The sequence below is a fragment of the Neofelis nebulosa genome, chromosome 17 (assembly GCF_028018385.1).
Source record: "Neofelis nebulosa isolate mNeoNeb1 chromosome 17, mNeoNeb1.pri, whole genome shotgun sequence".
Taxonomy (NCBI): domain Eukaryota; kingdom Metazoa; phylum Chordata; class Mammalia; order Carnivora; family Felidae; genus Neofelis; species Neofelis nebulosa.
The window spans coordinates 20,046,504-20,066,860 of NC_080798.1; the positions used below are offsets into that span (position 1 = coordinate 20,046,504).

The 20,357-nt window shown below is 60.7% G+C and overlaps 1 protein-coding gene across 1 annotated transcript in view; it reads left to right on the forward strand.

The window, feature by feature from the left end:
• The window catches only part of PEPD (peptidase D), a 112,484-nt gene that overhangs the window by 85,806 nt on the left and 6,321 nt on the right, over positions 1 to 20,357 (forward strand). Inside the window, exons 10-12 of the mRNA XM_058707638.1 lie at positions 3,168 to 3,236; positions 4,912 to 4,989; positions 14,710 to 14,858. Of these exons, the coding sequence (XP_058563621.1) occupies positions 3,168 to 3,236; positions 4,912 to 4,989; positions 14,710 to 14,858 (296 nt within the window). The remainder of the gene's footprint in view (positions 1 to 3,167; positions 3,237 to 4,911; positions 4,990 to 14,709; positions 14,859 to 20,357) is intronic.

The window sequence follows — 20,357 nt, forward strand, 5'->3', positions numbered from 1 at the left end:
CGTATTCTCTTTTACGTAGCACCTCTGAGTGTGGGAGAAGGAGGATTTCCAGCCGCGGACTCTGCTGTCATCTCCTTGTGGCTCCAGAGGGGCTAATTGGTAGCCCATGGCCGAATTTGGCTGTAGACTTGCGTCAGTCCGTAGTTAAGCTCCTATGGTTATAAGTCGCCTGGACCCTCATCCGGTTCACAGTTTGCCATATTTTCCGTAAGGTTCTAGAAGGATCTTTAGTAATTGCCCTTCTGTTGCCACCTTGGTCTGTGAACTGTGCAGTGGGAACAGGTGGCTCTGCTGTGGTCTGTCCTCGTGGCCGATGCTTACCACGCTCTGCAGGAACTTCGTGTCACCGATGTGGCCCCAGCTTGGAGCACCCACTGCTCACCCCTACCCCTTGAAAATCAGAAATATGTCGGACTCACATCTCTCCATGAGCCCCCTGAGCCATTGCACTTGTCCCAGAACTTGGACACCCGAGGTCCCAGAGAGAGGGGCCTCCGAGGTGTGGGAGCAGAAAATGTGGGCCTGTTGCATTCACCTGTTATCGTCACCAGTTGGTCCTCACATCATATCAGAAAAGTTAAATTAGGTGCTGAAGTCCAGTTTGAAGAACTTCAAATCATTTTCAGCTAGAGCGACTTTTCAGCTTGTGGCGGTTCTCCTCTTCCTTATCGCTGTGTGGGATTGTCCCTGTGTCTGGAGAATGACCCAGAGCCGGGCTGCAATCTGCGGGTGAAAACTGGGTCAGCCATTGCTTAGTTTGGTGCTTCTGTAAGCTACGCCTTTTACCCAAAAGTCCTTTTTTCTTTTTCTTTTTCTTTTTTCTTTTTTTTAATGTTTATTTTTGAGAGACTCAGAGAGACAGAGCATGAGCAGGGGACGGGCAGAGAGAGAGGGAAACACAGAATCCAAAGCATGCTCCAGGCTCCGAGCTGTCAGCACAGAGCTTGAGGCAGGGCCTGAACCCACGAACCGTGAGATCATGACCTGAGCTGAAGCCGGACGCTTAACCTACTGAGCCACGCAGGTGCCCCCGAAAGTCCTTTTTTCTTAAATGGAAGCCAGGGGCGTGCCGCGAGGGCTGCTTCCACTGAGTAGATTACATGGCAGGCCGCTGAGTCTGGCTGCAGAGGAGGGAGACAAGGCACCCACCCCTCGTCCTCAGGCTGCCGCAGAATGTTCCTGTTTAGTCACCTGCACGTGCAGGTGGCACAGCTGTCCCTCTGCCTGTCCTTCCTGACGCTGGTGGCTCCCACAGCCTGCACTTGTCTGCCTGTCCCCCGACCCCAGGAGAGGCCCGCTGTTCCCATCACCTGGAGAATGGCCGTGCAGCCCCAAGGTCTGCTTCTGACCAGGCACGGTTGTGTCTTCCAAAGCTAAGGGAGCATTGCAGCTCCGTGGTGGCCTGGGCCTTCTCCACTCCACTCACTGTGGGCTCGCCGTGTGGAAGCCTGGCATCCGAGGCCCTGGTCTCTAGGCTGGGAGCAGAGGTGGTGCACTGCTGGTGTCCAAGGCTGCCCCATGGAGGAACGGGCCGGGCTGTGGCCACACTCGGGGCTGTGACTCAGCCTTGCCGCCCCCCCATGGTCTCTGGGACGGAGGTGGGAGTCGGTGGCGGCCACCAGAGCCACCAGAGCCACCAGAATGCTTTCTCTGGTGAATACAGGGCACCGATAAGAGGACGTGTGCGCCCTTCCTCGCCTCCCTGACAGTTCCTGAAATCCTTTATGTTGAGGAAATAGTTCGCTCGCAGATACCCAATTATCCCGGGAGGTTTGTAAAGCAAGTCTGAAAGCCGACTGAATGTAGCAGAACCACTCCTGCATGACAACTACTTAATACCCAGTCATCACAATTATACATAATTGGTGTTTACAGTGCCTGGAAGATTAGACTCCTCCATACAGACATTCTCCAAAACAGGCCTAGAATGCGCAGGGCAGGATTGCTGCTTAGCGTGCCCACGGGCGGCCTCGGTGTGCTGAGGACAGGGACAGCGGCACAGCCCCGTGCTTGGTCCCCTGCCCTGGTGGTCGGTGGGTGGGGTGGGCACCCCCCCCCCCCCCGCCCGGACCTGCTTCTCTGCCAGGGATGCGGGAGGGCTGGACCTGAGGAAGGGGGCGAGGCCTGGAGACGCTGAGCTCTTGGAGCACAGCGTCCCATGCCAAGACGAGCTCCTACCCCAGATCCTGGGGCTTATGGTGGGGGTATGGACAGGGTCGTGGCCTCCCCAGAGCTCTTGGCAGCGTGGCCCCCTGGGGTTCATTGCTCCTAATGTGGTGTTGATGTGGCTGGTCGGGTCCAATAGCCCCTGCAGTCATCTCCAGGATCTGCGCCTTCGGTGGGGGGCAGGGGGACAGGGGCAGAGCCCAGACTTCTGCCAAGGGTGGCTTACCCTCTGACCTTTGTTACATTCCTGGGCTTTCAGGGGTCTGCAGACATCCTGCACGCCCGGAGGCCTCCCCAGGCTCTGGTTCTGGGCTCAGCCTGGGGGCTGGCTGCCCCCTCTAGGGTCTCATCTTTCCCTCCAGACTTTGTTTCTGGCCTCCCCTTCCCAGGCTAGGAGCTGGTCCAGGAGGCCAGCCTGTTTGCTGCTTGGCCTGAGGACGGGAAGCAGGGCCTGTCCTCAGACCCTGCCTCTCTCCACCCCCTCTACACGTGGCCAGAGACAGCTCTGCCCTGCTCGGTCTGCTTGAGGGCCTGCCCCTCAATCCTGCCCTCCAGGCCAGTGCTCAGTGGCTCCTGCTCTCTTTTCCCTGTGCCCCTCCCCAGGGTCAGGGCCAGGGCCATCTGAGTCCAGCTTGGGGCCTGGAGAGTTCATGTCCCTCCCTGGCCATGTGTCCAGCCCCTCCTGGTGGGGTGGGTTGTGGCCACTGGACCTGGGAGTCACAGGGAGACCCGCAGAAACAGCGGTAGCCCCCGCTTCCCAGTGGGCCCAGGAGGCGGGGTGGCTTCTCCAGTTTTGCTCCCTGTCCTCACTGGCCTCTGTGCTCTTGTGGCCTGTGGCCAACCCTGGGCTCTAGGCTGTGAGCCCCGTGGACCCATGCAGGGTCACTCAGGCCCTCCTGCAGGTGCAGCCGAGCAAGGCTTGGACTGAAGGTTTTCCTGGGGTGAGGGCTGTGCACGCTCTGGCAACCGCACCCTGACTTCCTTCCTTCCTTCCCCTGCAGCCTCTTCGAGCACTACTGCTACTCCCGGGGCGGCATGCGCCACAGCTCCTACACCTGCATCTGTGGCAGGTAAGCGGGAACAATGGAGGAAGGAGGTCGTGAGAAGGCGAGGAGACCCCGCTGCCCCCCTGAGCTCAGGCACGCCTGTTCACTACCGTGCCCACATGAGTGCCCGCTTACTCTTGGGAATTGTTCTCCTCTCCCGAGGCCCCCAGCCGGGGTGGCCCCCTCACTGTCGTGCCCTTCCTGGCCTCCTCTAGGGTGGCCGCTCCCCTGAGGCTGCTGGCTGGCCTTCCTCGTCCCCTCCACACAAGCACACACCCAGCGTGTGGGGGCCAGGACGTGGCTTTACCCTGTGATGGCTTTTGTGTGCAGCAGAGGTGGAAGGAGCTCTGTCAGTGCAGGAGGCCGTGGTTGTGTGTGTGTGTGTGTGTGTGTGTGTGCGCGCGCGCGCGCGCGCACGCACACGCGCACACATGCATGGTTGTCAGTGTGGCTGTGTAAGGAACATCACCACTGTGGTTGAGTCTGGGGCTCTGCAGTAGGGGGTGTCACTCTAGGTACCTCTGCATGTGGCACATTGTGGCTGAGGCAGGGAGCTCTGAGTCTCTGTGTGTGTGTCGCCTGCACGGTGGCTGGAGGCATGGGGTACAAATGACCATGAGTATGGGGCGGCTCATGGTTGTTAGTGTGCACTATTTTTTTTTATATATTGTTTTAAATGTTTATTTTTGAGAGAGAGACACAGTGTGAGCGGGAAAGGGGCAGAGAGAGAGGGAGACACAGAATGGGAAGCAGGCTCCAGGCTCTGAGCCGTCAGCACAGAGCCCGACACGGGGCTCAAACTCACGAACCATGAGATCATGACCTGAGCCGAAGCTGGACACTTAACCAACCGAGCCACCCAGGCTTCCCGAGTGTGCCGTGTTGCGTGTCTGTGTGTCTGCATGTGTCACCCTAGGTGTGTGTCTTTGAGGGGCACAACCTGGCTGCGGGTGGCCCCTCCTCTCCCAGGCTCGCCCCAGCCAGTCTCCCCCTGCTCTGCCCCCCTGGGTCAGAGGGTCTGGCCTCTGCCCAGCCAGGACGGAGCCCGCAGCTCTGCTGATGTGCACGTCCTCGGCACATGAATAATACATGTGAACATCTCAGTCTTTGGAAATGTTCTTCTCTGGTGGATAGAGAGAAAAATCATTATTTCTACTTTTATGATTCCTGAGACTCCCGAACAGGGCCATAAATATTACACCCAGGTGGGTTTTTTTTTTTTCCTTTGGACAGACTTAAAAGTCCTTTTTTTTTCTTAAAGGCATCGCTCATTAGGGAAGCAGTCTCAAGCAGAGGAGCCAGCCTTGCAGCATGGTGGCCCCTGACATGGGTCTCCCCTCTCCCTCCGCCAGGACAAGAGGGCTTCCTCAAACTCCCTTCCCTGGGTTTCAGACCCTTGTCCCCCCCACCAGTCCCACATCCCCAGGCCCAAGGTCACCTGCCCAAACAGCACTCACCTGGGGAAGCCCTGACGGTGGCAGCGCTGTGAACCGTGCACTCAGAGGCTTCCACCAGCTGTATGGCTAAGGTGCCGGGGCCGTTGTGCTCCCCGCCCGCACCTCAGACTGTGGGCCTGATACAGCCCCCGCTGGGCCTCTGCTGGAGGGTGGGCGGTAGTGCCCACGGGGCAGGGTGGGGTGCCCCCTCCGGGGCCTGCTGGGCGAAGATGGGCTGTTGACCTCCCCTGGTTGCTGTGCAGTGGTGAGAATTCGGCCGTGCTGCACTATGGACATGCCGGGGCCCCCAACGACCGGACCATCCAGGACGGAGACATGTGGTGAGTGAGGCCAGCCTGAGGTGCCCCTGCCCTGGCTCTGCGTGTGACCCACAGGGCCGCAGTGGGGCTCCACCTCAAGGGGAACAGACTGGGATCTCTTGGTCCCCACCCTGGGAGGGCTGAGCACAGTGAGGCCCCCAGGCCTGCCCCGGGCCCAAACTTCTTTGCCAGGGCCCCCCACCTGCATGGCACCTTCTGTCCATCATCAGGGAAAGAGGATGTGCAGGGCCCTGTGCTGGGGGCCCAAAGTGGCCCCAGCCCCTGCCCCGTACCTGCCACACTCACACCTCTGTCTCGGTACCGGGAGGGTGGGCACCTAGTCTGGATCAGGGAAGACCCGGAGGGAGCCTCACCCCCTCTGAATCCTGCCAGCCTCAGCCATCCATAAATGGCCATTAGCCCAGGAGGTCAGAGGCGGTGCTTGACCTTCAAGACTGTTTGCAGGGCTTTTCTGAGCACAGCTTACAGTGCTCACAGCACCCCGTGGAGCCCTGACTAAGCAGGCGTGGGCGGGATCTGCAGCCCTCACCCCTCCGATGGACTGGCCCCGGTTGGCAGAATCATACATCTTGCCCACGATCCCGGTCTGTAGGGCTTATGCCGAGCATATGCCGCTCCTCTCCAGACAGCTGCTCCAGGCCTCGGGAGGGGTCTGTGGGCACCTTGCTGACCTGGACCAGCTCTCTCTTCAGCTCATGGGCGCTGGGCATTCCCTGCTTCTCCTCTCCAGCACCCACATATCAGGCAGGGTCAGCCCAGGCTGCCACAGGGCTACTGAGAACCAGTTAAAGGCCGCAAGCCCCGCGTCACCACCCTGCCTTAGCCTGCAGGCATCTTTGCTGTGGTCACCGACACATGGGCGGAGTGGGGGACACGGACTGTCCCACCTGGTTCTCTGGTGCCTTCGCCTCCTGGTTGCCAGGGCACCTGAGCAAGATTTCAGCAAGCCTGCTTCCAGCCGGTCTCCTGCTGCTTCTCAGAGTATGGGCGTTGCCCTGCTGGGCTCAGTTCCCGAGCTAGAGCTCTGGCAATGCCTGCACGCTGGCCTGAACCTGAACCTGGCTTCACGCACGTGTAGCTCAGCCCTGCATTGGGGCGGAGGGGAGCCTGCACGCAGGGGTCCCTGGTCCACATCCACTGGGGGGCATGAGCCATGTTCTGAGCTGTTGCTATGTGTTTGCAGAAGCCCACCCAATCCCAGGGTGTCCTTGCCAGGGGCACAGCAGGCTCCGTGACTAGCTGCGCTCACCCGGGTCAGCGGCTGGACGGCATGTTCTGGGTAGGGCCACTGTTGGCAAGAGCCCAGCTCAGCCTTCTGGGAGGAAACAGAGTCACTTAGCTCCCTCCCAGAGCCTCAGTTTACTTTTCTGTTGGTGGAGGTGGCACATGCCTCTCAAGACTATATAGAGGGGTGGAAGAGACGTGTCAGAAACGCAGGTGCTGAGCTCATGTGCCCTTTCCCAGGGGCCTGGGCCGGCAGGGCAGGGACCAGAACATACAGAGGGGGGCACCCAAAGTGGCTGCACCCTTCCCGAGTCATTCAAGGCATAGGGGCCAAGGGCATGCAAAAACCTTGACAGGAGTCTCCCCAGTGCCTGGCACCAGGGACACCCCTTTGGGTAGATTTTCTCACCCTGTCCCCACCCTGTGTCCCACTGCCCATCTCCATGTGTAGGTGAGGTCACTGAGACACAAGGAGGGTCCAGGTGCAGAGCCAGAAGGATTTGGGGAAGGAGTTGACTGCTTCAGACTTGGCTCAGCTGGAGACGAAGGAAAGACAGGGGAGGGCTCTGCCCTCTGGGCCATGGCTGAGCCACTCGTGGCCCCAAGAAACCACCTGGCATCCCCAGGCACTCTTGCCTCCTGCAACATTTCCTAATGCTCTTTGTGCAGCCCATTCTGGCTGGGCCTGGAGGCCAGGATGTGGGAATCAGTCCTCGGGCAGAGGCAGAGACCTAGCCCTACCAGCAGGTTTCAGCTGTCATTGGACCAGCTCTGGCCTGCCGGAGGGCCCTGTGGCAGCATCACGTGGCCATGAGTTTTTCTCCTCTGTGAGTTTGGCATACCCCAGAGGACTGTCTGCTTCTCTGCTCTCCTCTTTATCTGCCCCCAGTACGATCCTCACCCCAGGAGAGGCTGGTCACGGCTGTGTTCCTGGGGTGACCACTGCTGGGGTGGGGCCCGGCTGACCGGGGCGCAGCCTAGATCAGGTTTCCACACGGCCCAGATGTGGCCTTGGCCCTCGTGGGAGCACATGGCACCTGCATCTGCCACTTGCAGCTAAGAGAGGAGAGCGATCCAGGAATCCCACGGATGTTAATGCCAAGTCCAAATTGGTGATTTTATTTTTCTCGTACTAACTTTGAAATGTAGCCAGTAGAATAATTACGAGTTTATTATAGTCAATTTATTATGCAGCATTTAGAACAACATGTTTTGTTGATTACTGCTGCTGCCAGATTGCTGGCGGCGTTTATAATCCATTGTTTTATTGAAATTGATCTGCCGAGCGCCTACTGTGTTCGGTAAATAATAAATCACTCTGTTATCCCAACATAAAAGCCACAATACTTTATCATAAGGTATGAAACCAAAATATGAGCATAGCACAGAGTTTCTCCTGAAGCTGAGTGTCTCCCAGAGCCACGGCTATTCCAGGTGCCCACCGGCTGGCACACTCTGAGTGCTTCAGTCCCCTGAAGTCAGGGGAAAATGCCCCAGAGATGTTTGAACGTTTAGTGAGGGGCTGTTTGGGGTCAGAGCTGGGCCGGGGCAGTCAGGCTGTACTGGAGAAGGTGGGGGTAGGGCTGAGGCAGCCAGCCTTTCCATCCTTCTCCTCGCAGTCCCACACGTGCCCCCGCACCCCTACAGGGAGCCTTAGAGAGCCCGGGCTGTGTGATGATCCCCCTGCCCTCCCCCTCCCCAGCTGAGTGGCTGGTACCCTGAGCCTCAGCTTCTCCATCAGTCACGGGGTGATAGGGCACCTATCTCTGGGAGAATACACAGTGTTGAGTGGGGAGCCTGGCACAGCACAGCCTTGGCAGGTGAGAGCTGCGATGGTGGCCATCCTCAGAGCCAGCAGTCTAGGGCTTGTACCTGTGCTCCGGGGCCCTGAGGCCCATTTTCCAGCAGCTGGCTCCATGACAGACTGGCGGTGAGAGCCACCGGCAGACTCTGAGCCAGACAGCTCTCGAGTCTCAGGGCCTGTTGTATGTTTTCAGCCCCAGCCCTGTCCTCAAGGTGTGTGCCAAGTAGAGCATGAGGCCAGCCGGGCCCCGCCCACCGCCCATGCCTCTGTCCCTCCAGTACCAGCACCTTCCTAGGAGCTGGGCCATGACCGCTGTTGGCCTCCGTCGTCTCCCTGTGAATTGGGGCTTATAGGTTAGGCATGCTGCTTCTCCCTGCACATCAGCTTTGTCACCCAGAGCTGAGAAGTAAGGGCCTGCCGACTCCGTGGGCCCCTTCCCATTTCTGTCTGCTAGATGCTGTCCTGCTTGCTCTGCGTGACCTTGATGTGGCTTCAGATCGCTGGGGCCCTAGTACTCAGCTCACTCAGAACCGTGAGGCCTCTTGTGGGACTTCTTGGGGCTTTGCCCTGGGCTTAGAGCCCTTTCACCAGGAACCCCATCTCCCCGTCACTATCCCAGAGGAGCCATTAGCTGCTTTCTGTTTTGGAGTTTGAGGCAAGTGGCAGACCTTGTAAAACAGGGTGGCAGGAGTGTGGGAAACTTGCTGATTAATGCTCTTCACATGCTCACACAAGGGGTGGTGGCTACTGTCATTGGACACCCATCCTGGGGGGGATCCCCAGAAGACCCCTCCTCACCAAATCAGCCCCTGCCAGGTGGGTGTGAGGGGAGACATAGCTCCCATGTACTGCACTGGCTTCCCAGAAACCAAAGTCCCAAAGTGGATGGAGGTGCACCCAGGGGGCACCACTGTCCATGTTCAAGTCCACCCGGAAGCAGTACACGCAGGGTTGGACCCTCTCTTGTGCTGAATTCCTGGGTCTGAGGCTGGCCTGGCAGCCTTCCCACCCCCCCTGGGGCCCTCAGCAGGAAGGGGCCAGGCTGTGCCTCCAGTGGGTTCTGATTTGGAAAACGGCCAGGACACCCCTCCTCAGCTGCTGCTTCCATCCATTTGATCAGGGAGCGGAGCAATGGTTCCTGAGGTAGCATGCCCTGTGTTCCCTCTGAGAACCTTCTAGAACACCTAAGGATCACCAGGCCTGGGTGGCCCAGCTGCAGGCAGCATGTGGGTGCCGAGCCGGATCTCCCAGCACTGGCCAGAAGAGGGCAGTGTTGTCTCAGGATGTGTGGGCGGGCCTCCTCCCTGCCGCCAGTTCTCCTGTGTGCCCCTGGGGCATGGGAGCCAGCCCACTTTCGGGGAGAGAGGCCTGTCCGGCCCCATGCAGTATCCTCTCCCCCCCTCTCCTCTCCTCTCCTGTCAGCAGACAGGGACCCCTGTTTCTCTTCGCCCTGATGATGGTCAGCCTGAAGCCCTGGTTCTCTCTTGCCTTACCCTGCTAATGCAGAGGTGGGGACACAGCACACAGTGGCCAAAGCCCCCTTCTTTTTGCCTGGAGAAACCAGGGTTTTCCTCACAGGGAAGCCCCTGGAGACCTCTGACCTATTGCTGGCATGTCAGTGACACATGCTACTGCTCCTGCTGCCCATGTCACAGCCCCAAGCTGCCCCGTCCTTTCCTTCCATAGATGAGGGGACTGGCCTGTGAGGGGCCATGGCCCAGGCAGGCTCTTTCCCTACCTGGCCACCCTTTCCTGCCACCAGCACCATTACCGCCAACTCCTTCCTTCCCTTGTCTCATTCCCAGTCAGTCCTGCAGGTTAGATGTGGGCTAGGCGTGAAACTGCTTGGGGAAGTGACCCTACCTCGCTCCCTCTATCCTGGGCCACCATGCCATGGGCAGCAGCCTGCATCCATGGGACACCCTGCAGGCCATGGGGGAGGGGGGCTGCCGCTCATCCAGGGCCCCAGACGCCCCCTTGGCATCCCACAGGCTGACAGGACGGTTCTGCGGCCACAGGGAGGGGTGAGTCTGTGCCTGGGGGCTCCTCCCCAGCTGGTGGAACGTCTGGGCTGGGCTCTAGGCCCCACTTGTCCTGGTGCCTGATGCCCTGGCTGACCTCAGGGAACAAGTGTCACCTCCAGGGCCTACTCCCTGGTGCCAGGCCCAGCCCAGACCCCTCTCCCCTTGCTGTTTGCACAGGGGAACACTTGATTTTCAGCCGGCAGCCCCATCCTGAGTTTTTGATGGTCTTACGGACGTGCCCAGGCCTCAGGGCAAGAGAACACTGTCAGGAGGGCACAGGCCCTGCTAGCCTGGACAGCCAGACCGATGGCTGTAACCTTCAGCCTTCCGCCCAGTTAGATGTATCCTTGATGTTCTAACCCAGCCCCAGTTATAATCAGATCCCCCTACCACATGCTTTCTGTCTGTTACATCCTGGCCTGTACCCCACACTCTGTTGACTTCACCACCCACAGTTTGAAAAGCACTGGTCCAGACAGCCTGGGTGCTCACACACATCATAGGACACTGTACTCCAAAAAAGTGAAATGAACCATGTGCTGTGCTCGTGACACCGACTGAGTCCCTCCTTGGCGGAGGCCGCTGCCCTGACGCCCAGGCTTCGTCCACGGTGCTTCGGTGGCGGCAAGGGCTTGGGTGGGCGCTGTGTCCTGCCCACACATCAGGCCGGGTGCCATGCAGTGTCCTTCCTGGGGACTTGACCCCTCACTGGTGCTCTGCTTCTCTCCACGTCATACGTAGAATGGGAATAGCAGTTCTCTCCAGACACACAGGACGCCCCCAGCCTGTGCCTGCTTTTGTTACCATGGGTACCAGGGATCACCAGCTCTGGGTTCCTGGGGGTGGTTGCTTGGGCAACTTTCCTGTCTGCCTGGGCCCCATGGGAGCAGTCGCCCCGTGGAGCAGGGTGTGGAGCAGGGATGCCTAGAAGGTGTGGGGAGAGGTCTGCTTGATGAGTCAGCCCTCGGCCTCTAAGTGATGGCCTTTGCCCCGCTGGTCCCATCAGGGCCTTGGCACTCCACAGAAGGTTGGGCTGGAGGCGGGCAGGCAGCCCGTGTGCTTCATCTGGAGGGGCCGCCCGCTGGAGTACATCAGCGGGAAAGCGACTAGTACGTCTTCCTCTCTCACCCTGAGGCCTGGAGGGAAGCAGGAGTTTCCGACTTCTCAGAAATCCCCTGGCCTCGCCTGGAACGCAGGCTGGGGCAACTGCAAATTGGGATCTGAAATGCTCCTGCCATCGCATAGAGGCCTGTGTGCATGCACAGTGCCGGTCCTGAGTGAGAGGTGGCCGAGGGCTAGGCCACAGCTCGGGAGGTTGAAGTGAAGCTACCTACTGAGCGCAGGGAGCCTTGTCCGTGCACAGCAGCGTTTCCCCAAGATGCGGCCCAAGCTGGCCGAACCATCTCAGAGGCCTTCTGCCGGCCGGCCTCTGCAGTGGGGCCAGGGGAGCTGAGGTAGGGGCTTAGGGAGGGTCTGGCTGAGCCAATGGTGGCGGGTAGCCCGGGCATGAGGCTGCTGGGGAGGAGCCAAGGGCAGACAGAACCTCTCATCCGGCCAGAAATAGAACCAGATAAACACATGTGAGGAAAGAGACGCCAGCGTATTGCTTAGAGATGTGTAATATCTCCCCAGATGTCTTAGATTATCATACGCGTTCACTCGGCCAAAGATGGTGGCGGCCCTGGTGGGTGTCCCCAGGCAGCCGGGGAGGAGGGATCCTGAGCGCCTGGTGGAGCCAAAGTATGACCGAATTCCCCATTGTCACTTTGCGCTCAGAGGGCGGATGAAATGGACACAGAGGAGCTGGAGGGAGATGATTTATGAAAGAGATAGCTTTCGCCCCTGGATTCCAGAGCGGCTTGAATGTGAATAACTTATGTGTGTAGGAACTCTGAGGGGGGTTTAGAAAAAAAAGGGGGGGGGGGCAGAGAAAGATAGGGAACTGAGAACACGAAAATAGACTCCAGCCCCGTGCCCTGAGCGTCGCTGGGCAGGATGGAGCTGGCCGACTGGGCGTATACTTCCTTCTACAGTAAGCAGATGATTTTCAAGCAAAAAATACAAGCAAAGTCTTCTAGAATCCGAACAGTAAGGCCAGGCTGGCTGAGGAGCTCCCAGCACCCACTGTCCCATGTTCTGTGTTTTTGAGGAGAGTTTTTGGAAAACTCGGTCAGGAGTCTTGTCTGCCGAGGAGAAGCGTCTTGTTTTTGCTGCTCTAGATGACTCCAGTGTTCCATGCGCTTTTGTGGGCTTCCTCGTTTTTTAAATAGTTCAATTTCTGTTTTTGTTTGAGACCAGACGGACCAATAGAGCCCTCTGCCGGGGGTGGGTGCTGCCGAGGTGGTGGCCCCCAGGAGTCTGTGTCCCCCAAGCTCCCGGCTCTGTCCTGTCTGCTCAGGCCATTCTTGGATGTTCTTGAATCCACGAACCACAAACGATTTTTCTTTTCTTGCCTCTGAGGGGCCCCAATGAAAATGCTCTGCTCCCCGAGTGAAACTGGACCTTGGCCCCACACAGACCTGCTCCCCACGCCTGTCTATACATCGGCCCTAAAAGGACACAAACCTGCAGCCGTGGAGGCATCGTCATCTTAAAGGAAGCAAAGCTGAGGCCCTGAGACCCAGGGCTGGAGCCAGGACAAGAGAGCCCATCCCTGGGCTCCGAGCTTCTGACCCCGACACGGGACTTTGCGGGACCAGTGTTCAGAGCCTCCCTTTCCCAGCAGGTTAGGGCTAAGCCGCCCTCCCACCCAGCTCTGTGAGTGTGCCCCTGGCAGGAGTAAAGCTACCGTGGGCCCAAACACCCTGTTGCTTCTGGAGCTTCCCAGGGAGCAGATGCCTGGGCGCGTCTGCTCAAGGCCTCTCTGTCTCATCTTCAGGTCACCTCTAGTGAGGCCCAGGCCCTCCCCGTCAGCCTGCCCCAAGCAGAGTCTGCTGGAGTCCATGACTTTGACCCAGCCTGAAGTTCCCGTGCCATCCTGGTTGGGGCTCTCCCCACTCCCGGAGAATCACCTGAGGTGTTATCTCCTGCTTTTTGCACTGTTGACACTGTTTATGGTGTTTTGCAATAGGAAAAAGACAGGAGATTACAAAGTGCCTGGCTGGGGACTTTGGATTCCAGCAAAGTGTCCAGGGATCCTGAGCATTCAAGTTTTTCTTCTCCAAAGATCTGTCTCTTTGGAGTAGCTGGTGCTTCCTGTCAGGCCACATGACCCGACCCCCTGCTCCAACAGCAGGGCCAGGGACCCCCTGCTCTGTCATTTGGGGTCAGGGCCCCAAAGGCAGGCTCGCAGGCAGCCCCTGGAATGTTTGTGGATGGTGGTGTTCACCCCGAGGATTTGGGTTTGGGGGAGAGGCCCCGGTGGAAGGCACAGCTCTGCCCCTGGCTCAGGTTTGCCAGGACCTGTGCAGCTGCAGACCAACCCCCAGGAGAAGCTGAGAACAGAGCCGGGAACCGTCACAGAGGGCAGCCCCACCACCCCTCAGCTCCTCCCGACTCTGTGGCCACCTGGCACTGAAGACTCGGCAGAATCCTGGGCCTGGGGCTAGACCAGTGGCCCTCAATCGGTTTTGTCACCATGAGCATCATGGCTTGGCTGATGACGTGGCTGGGGGTGCTGGTGGGGCCCCCTGTGTGCCTGCTGCCAAACACCCTGCCGAGGTGCTCGGGTGGGATGGGATGTGGAGGGGGGCTCGGTCTGTGCCCCCCTCACTGCTCTCATCCGGGGCCCCTCTGGCGTGGTGACCCAGCAGCCCTTCGCATAACCTGCTGCGTTCCGCCATGGGGGTGCAGGGCAGGATTCCTTCCTGCCCTTGACCCGCGAGGGCCCTGAGGCCCGGGCAGGCAGCAAGGGTGGTGGAGTGGCCCACCCCACCCCCTCCTAGCCCTGCCACACTGGGCCCTGTCACAGGGGGTCCAGAGGGCAGGCTCGGCCGGCCTGTCCTCCGGACTCTGGCGCCATCCTGCTTGCTGGCTCACAGACCCCGGCTCAGGGCCTCTGCAGCCTTCCTACTCTCCACCTCTGCCTGTGCCCGCTGGTCCCTCCCCTGTCACTGGGACGCCAGGGCACCCTGCTGCGTGTGAGGACCGTCCTCTGCCAGGTCCTCCCTGCTCTTCCCTCAGGCCCTGGAAGAGCACATCTGTGCTATCCCAGCAGGGTCCTCCGGTCGGGGGACCTCCGTGCTGGGACAGAGCCACTGGCTGAGCTTTCACTCAGACACCAAGACCCAGGAGAGCTGGGTGGTGCTCCTTACCCCACTTGTCTGTTGGATGGGGGCATTCCTCCCCACGGCCCCTGCACGGCTCCCATGAGCAGTGCATGGAGGCCAGATGCTGCGTCAGGGCCTGGGGACCTGTCTGCCCCTTCCTCATTCTCCAAGTCAGTCCCCACAGCTGGGCGTCCATAGGCCTTGGAGGGCAGGGGTATGTGTGTGGGATCGGCCCCACTCCAGGCTTCCCTGCTCTGGGGTCAGAGGTCTCTGCTGATGGCACCGTGAGGATGCACTGGGGTGGGAGGCCCCGTACTGCTTCCTGCGCTGGTGAGCCAGCAAGATGGCTCGGGCTCAGCGCCCGGCGCCTCCAGGGTCCGACAGGCTGCCCTTGAGCCGCGCGGTGGAGAGTTGGAGGGGGGGAGGGCACCCCCTACCTCACACCTTCCTCTCCCTGCAGCCTGTTCGACATGGGTGGGGAGTATTACTGCTTCTCTTCCGACATCACCTGCTCCTTCCCCGCCAACGGCAAGTTCACCGCAGACCAGAAGGCCATCTATGAGGCGGTGCTGCGGAGCTGCCGCGCTGTCATGAGCGCCATGAAGCCAGGTGAGGGCACTGGTGGTTGTGGGGCAGGTCCTGCACTGCACAGCCTGACTCGGTCCCCCATCACCGGAGGAGCTCAGCTGGCCAAGACTCCAGGCGGTGTCAGATCCCCAGGAGCAGTCCTAGGAAAGGGGGCCGGCCAGCAAGGAGAGACAGAGCTGGGAATCGGGGAGCTCAGCCCAAGGTCACCCCAAGTCCCACCTGCTACTCTCCACCAGCAAGAACCCCTGGTCGCAGTGGCCACTGGAATGTCAGCATGTCCGCTGTCCTCTCCTGGAGCAGGGTCCACTCCAGAGAGGGCTTGATCAGCAAATGCCAACACTGGCATTTGGTTGGACGTCAGGGCACCCTTCTGTTCGGGCCGCAGCTGACTCTGGAGTGGGCCGAGTGTCTCCCCAGTGTCTGGGGAATGGTGAGTGGCTGCCACAGAGCCCTCTGGGGACCTGGCCATGACACCCTCGAAGGCTGGACTCTAAGCTCATTCTGAACTCAGAGGGACTATGGCAGTCAGACCGGCATCCCTCCATGGAGCCTTTATTCAGGAAAAGAAAAGATCCCCAAACTATAAAATCCCCAGGATGTGGCCTCTTGAGGCTGATGGCTCTGTGTTGGCTAAACAGCCCCGGGGCCCCCACTGCCCGTTGTTGGGATGAGTGACAGCCTCGGTCATCAGGCCAAGAGCTGCTTTTGAGGGTTCCTCAGCAACTGTCACTTTCGGAGGCAAACTGAGCGGGCCTTTCCGGATGGCCCCCGTCTGGCCACAGAGCCCCCCACCTAACCCCACCAGAGGTTAGGGAACCACACAGGGACACTGGCGGGCCCCAGCCCTGCCCCCTCGCTCATCCAGCAAGAACAGAGCTCGGTGGTCCCAGTACGGGGAGCTCAACCCGAAAGGAAAGCTTAAAAGTTAAGCTCCTGCTGGGGTGACGAGGTGATGGGACCTGCATATTTCAGCAGCTGCAGAAGAAAGCAGCATCTTCTGTTAATTTTTGAAAAAGCCGAGGTCACGGGGCATCTAGGTGACTCAGTCGGTTGAGTGTCCAACTCTTGATCTTGGCTCAGGTCTTGATCTCAGGGTCGTGAGTTCGAGCCCCACACATGCTGGGCATGATGCCTACTTAAAAAAAAATTTTTTTTCTAAAGCCTTGGCGGCCACTGAGTATTAACGTGGGAACCTCCAGGATGGCTGTTGAGTTGTCAGAAAAGTGGAGGATGGAGTGGCCGATGGTCCTCTTTTGTGTAAAAGAAGGAAGTGTAAAAGGGCCTGCAAATCTACGGAGGAGGCGTAGGAGGGGCGCTGGAAGCCGGGCAGCAGAAGAGCGTGCTGGTGGGCGCGGGGTGTTTCTGACCTTTAAACCAGGGAACACATCCCCTATTCCCAGTGAGGTCCAGCCTCGAGAAGCGGTCACCCGTCACCCCGAGGGGCATGGCCCTTCCTGCTCCCTCGACACCACAATGAGTAGGGTTTGTTCCGTTTTGGACAACACTAGCCGTGGGCTGTGGCGTGCTCCCTGGCGTCTGTGAGCACAGCCGCGCGCACCCCCCGGGCATACCTCCAGGACTGGGCCAGGGGCTTCCTCCGCTGTGCTCCCCACACTGTGCCCCCAGCCCAGCCTACCTGGCAGCACCCCCACCCTCGGGAGAGTCTGCTCACACCTGAGTAGCGCTTCCCAGGTGGGCGTCCTGGCCGACGGCTGACAAAGCGGTCCTCATTCTGCCCAGAAAGTAGTCGGGCCCGCTGTCCCCAGGGCCCCCAGCCAGTTGCACTGAGAAAGGCCTGGTGCTCTGTGCCCTGGACGTGCCTGGCCACGTCCCTCTGGGGGCAGGCAGAAGGCTGGGCTCGGCGGAGCTGGTCTGCACAGACTGGGCGGGGTGGTCCTCCCCCAGCGCACAGTGGGGCACGGGCTGGGCCTGTGCTGGGGCCTGGAGGTTCCCTTGGGTGTGGGGTGGGAACGGATCCCTGCTGTAGCCCCCACCTCTCCCACGGATACTGGGGATCGCGACACAACTGACAGTGCCCGAGGGCCGACTCTGTCGGGTCCCATGCCAGGCAGGCCGAGCTGTGCCCACAAAGCTGCTCACGTGGGGACAGCTCATCTCCCCAGAGCTGCGAGGAGGCCGTGGCCAGGTCAGCCCCATGTCCTGTCCTAGCGGAAATGCCCCTGGTTTGTGGGTTTGGCTGCTGGGCCAAGACACACACCCGCTGGGACTGCACGGCTGCTTCCGACGACCTTCCAGGGAAGCGGAAATAAAGACACCAGAGTGGCAGTGAGATGCCCAGAGGAGACGCACAGAAGGACCAGAACCCCGGGTCAGAACCCCGAAGGCGTTCTGTGTGTTCTGACAGCGTCGGGGCCTCCCTCCCTGTCACCCAGACAGCCAGGGGAGGGTGGCTGAGCCCACTCAGAGGGGCCGTACCTGGGAAGGTGCCCCCCACGCCAGTCCTACGGCAGGGGCCTGGCCGCCATGGCTGGGTGGAACTGAAACTCTCCCTGGCTCCTGTGTTGGGGCAAGTGGCCCACCCCGTGCAGACCACCCTGTCTCCATGGGTACCAGGGAGTCTCCATGGGTGCCAGTGGGGCCCCTCAGCCCCCCTGAGGGGGGCCTGGGGTGAACCCAAGCAGGAGCGCCCCAAAGACTGCTGTCCATCGTGCATTCTCCGTCCCTCGTCCCTCCGGCCACCATGGAGCACTGAGGACAATTCTTGCCACTTCCAGCACTCAATTCCCCTCCGTGTCCCTCTATGCTCACCTGCCCGCCCTGGCCTCCCCCGCTTAGGCTACAGGTCCGCCCTCCTGAAGCCGTACCGCTACAGGGCCCCACAGAGGCAGTGTAGACTGCTCGCTCGGCTCCGGGCCCCGCTGCCCACGGCTGTGAAAGCGGCGGGTCTGTATGAACAAGCCCTTCATCGTTGCGCCCGTGCAGTTGTGTGCAGCTCCTGGCCCGGCTGGTGTCCGGGCTCTGGCCACTTGGGGGCGGGGGCCGATGCAGCCAGCACAGAGTCAGAAGCAGACTGCCCCCAGAGCAGCCCAGGCGGCCAGAGAGGACGCTGTGGAGCCACCAGGTGATCAAGCAGGAGGAGGGCACCCGGAGCTGTGCCGGCCCGCGTGGCACAACGCGTGTCGGCTGTGGCCTTTGGTCGGGTGCCTTTGCCAGCTCTGCCTCCCTGCCGGGCGGGAACAGGGACAGGACTGGCTGGGCTCCCCTCAGGCCCCTTCTTGGAGATGGCTAGGAGCGGAAGGGTGCGGGGACAGTGTGCCTCCCGGTCTGCCGGCGCCCTCTGTGGCAAGAGCCGGGACAGAGGAGGCTGTCTGGGGAGGGCCCTGAGAGGCCCCCCTGCTGGCTGGAGGATGGTGGACAAGTTCCCGCCCTCCCTGGCCTCATTTACTCCCTCAGGCTGTTGGCCAAGGTTGGGGGGTGCGGGGAGGGGGAGCGTGCGGAGACTTTGAGAGGCAACCGCACTCCACTCAGCATTGAGGCGCCTGCAGCCCCAGGGCGCATGCCGCCCCCTGCCCTTCCGCAGGGTGAATGGGTCCCCGGAGGTCCTGGCAGCAGCCGGGTCTGCGGTGGGGTGGGCTGGAGGCCCTCAGCCCTGCGCCAGTTTGGCCCACCAGACGGCTCCCTGCAGCCCACAGGGCCTGCCCTGGGACCAGGCCCCGCGCCTTCCTTGCGGCACCCCCAGGGTCTGGCGCACACGTGGTCTCCTGAGGGCCATTGTCTTTGGATGAAGTGAGCTCTTTGTCTGGAAGTAGCAGTGAGGATTCAGCTCTCCGGGCCCTCCTGGCTGAGCTCTGGCCGAGCCCCTGGGTCTGCCGCACTCTGGACGGGAGGCCTCAGGCGGTGAGGGATGCTGCTAGGCTCCCAGGGGCCAACCTGGACCCTGGCCCGTTGGGGAAAGGTGTGGGGAAAGGGGGCCAGGTGGGCACAGATCAGCCTGTGACCTGGGGCCTGGGCACCAGGGCTCTCTGGTCTCTGAGCCAACGGCCGGATTACGGGCACAAACCTAGATGCTACCCTGGCACCCCAGGGTCTGAGTGCACAGAGGAGCAGGGTGAGGGGGTCACACCTGGATCCTGGGCCCGTGAGGTCACAGCACTGGCTGCAGGAGAGAGCCATGAGGGGGGCCGGGGCTCCTGCTCAGGCCACACATTTGCCAGGCATGGAACAGGACACAGGGCCCTCCTCCCAGGGCTCAGAGGCTTTGACTAAGCCACAGCTGGCCAGCGTGCTGCCCACTGGTGGGAAGAGCTCTGACAGCACAGGAAGGGGCAGTCAGGGAGGGCTTCCTGGAGAAGGCCGTAACACAGAGGCTCACAGGAGAGAGTGTGAGAAGGTGAGGACTTTGGAGAGGTGGTACCAGCTGAGGGGCCAGCAGGTGGAAAGCACAGGGAAGCGCCGGCACGAGGGTCGTGGGCCCAGGGGTGGAGGGCAGTGAGCCTGGAGAAGGCCGGGCTGAGGTACACGTACTTGGCTCTGTCCTCAGGGCAGGATGCTCCTGCGTTTCTAAGCAGGATGCAGGGAAATGAGGCCTTGCAAGGGTTGGGGAGGAAACAGGCAGGAGTCCAGGAAAGGTCAGGGTCTAGATTCCAGAGATGTTTCAGGGAAGGTGGGACAAAGATTTGGGGCTTGCCGGAGGTGGGAGGGCGGGCAGGGCCACCGACGCCCAGTCTGCAGTGTGGTCCCCAGTGTGGCATCCCCAACCCGAGCAGGCTTAGGGGACCGCTGAGCTTCGAGCTGGCCACATGGGCCCCGAGGTGCCTGTGAGCTGCTGAGGTTGTGGGGGAGCCTGAGGTCCCCTGGTTTGCATCCACTCCTCCGACCCAGCCCAAGGACGGCAACCTTCACACACTTCAGAGCCCCTGTCCTGGCGGAGGGTGTCGTAACCACCATCCGGGCCAGACGCTGAGGCCAAGTTGCTGGAGGTTGGATCACTGTCACAACCCTAACCACACACAGGCAGCAGCCCCACTGCCAGCCACGAGAGCGTGTGCAGGGCCGGCCCCGAGGACACAGGCAAAGAAGACTGGAGGCGCCGTGGGGACCGCCTGGGCCCTCGCGTCTGGCCCCAAGAGGACAGGAGAGGAGCCGAGCTGCCGGCCGAGCATGATTTATACCTGACTCCCCTCTGCCGAGGCCGCAGCCCACTTGGAAGCCAGCCAGGCTTGACGTCAGGCCGCTTCCTGGGGCTTCCCTTTGGCCACCGGAAAAGGCCCCTTTCCAAGAGAAACGGAGCTGCTCTGGAGTCGGGGTGCGGGATGCCCTTCCTCAGCCCCGGGGCCAGGCGGGCCGGGAGAGTTTGCAGAGCTGCCTGGGGGCACTTTCAGGCCCAGAGGATCTGGGCGGGAGCACAACTTGCGGAAGAGCTGCGGTGCTTTTGCCCCTGAACCAGCAAGCTCTCTGGTCCTGAGGTGCGAGGAGCCAGCAGGCAGACCCGTCCAGGGAACAAGGTGCTAGGAGGGCAATAACCAGGACGGTGGAGAGAGTGCTCGGGAAGGTCCCTCC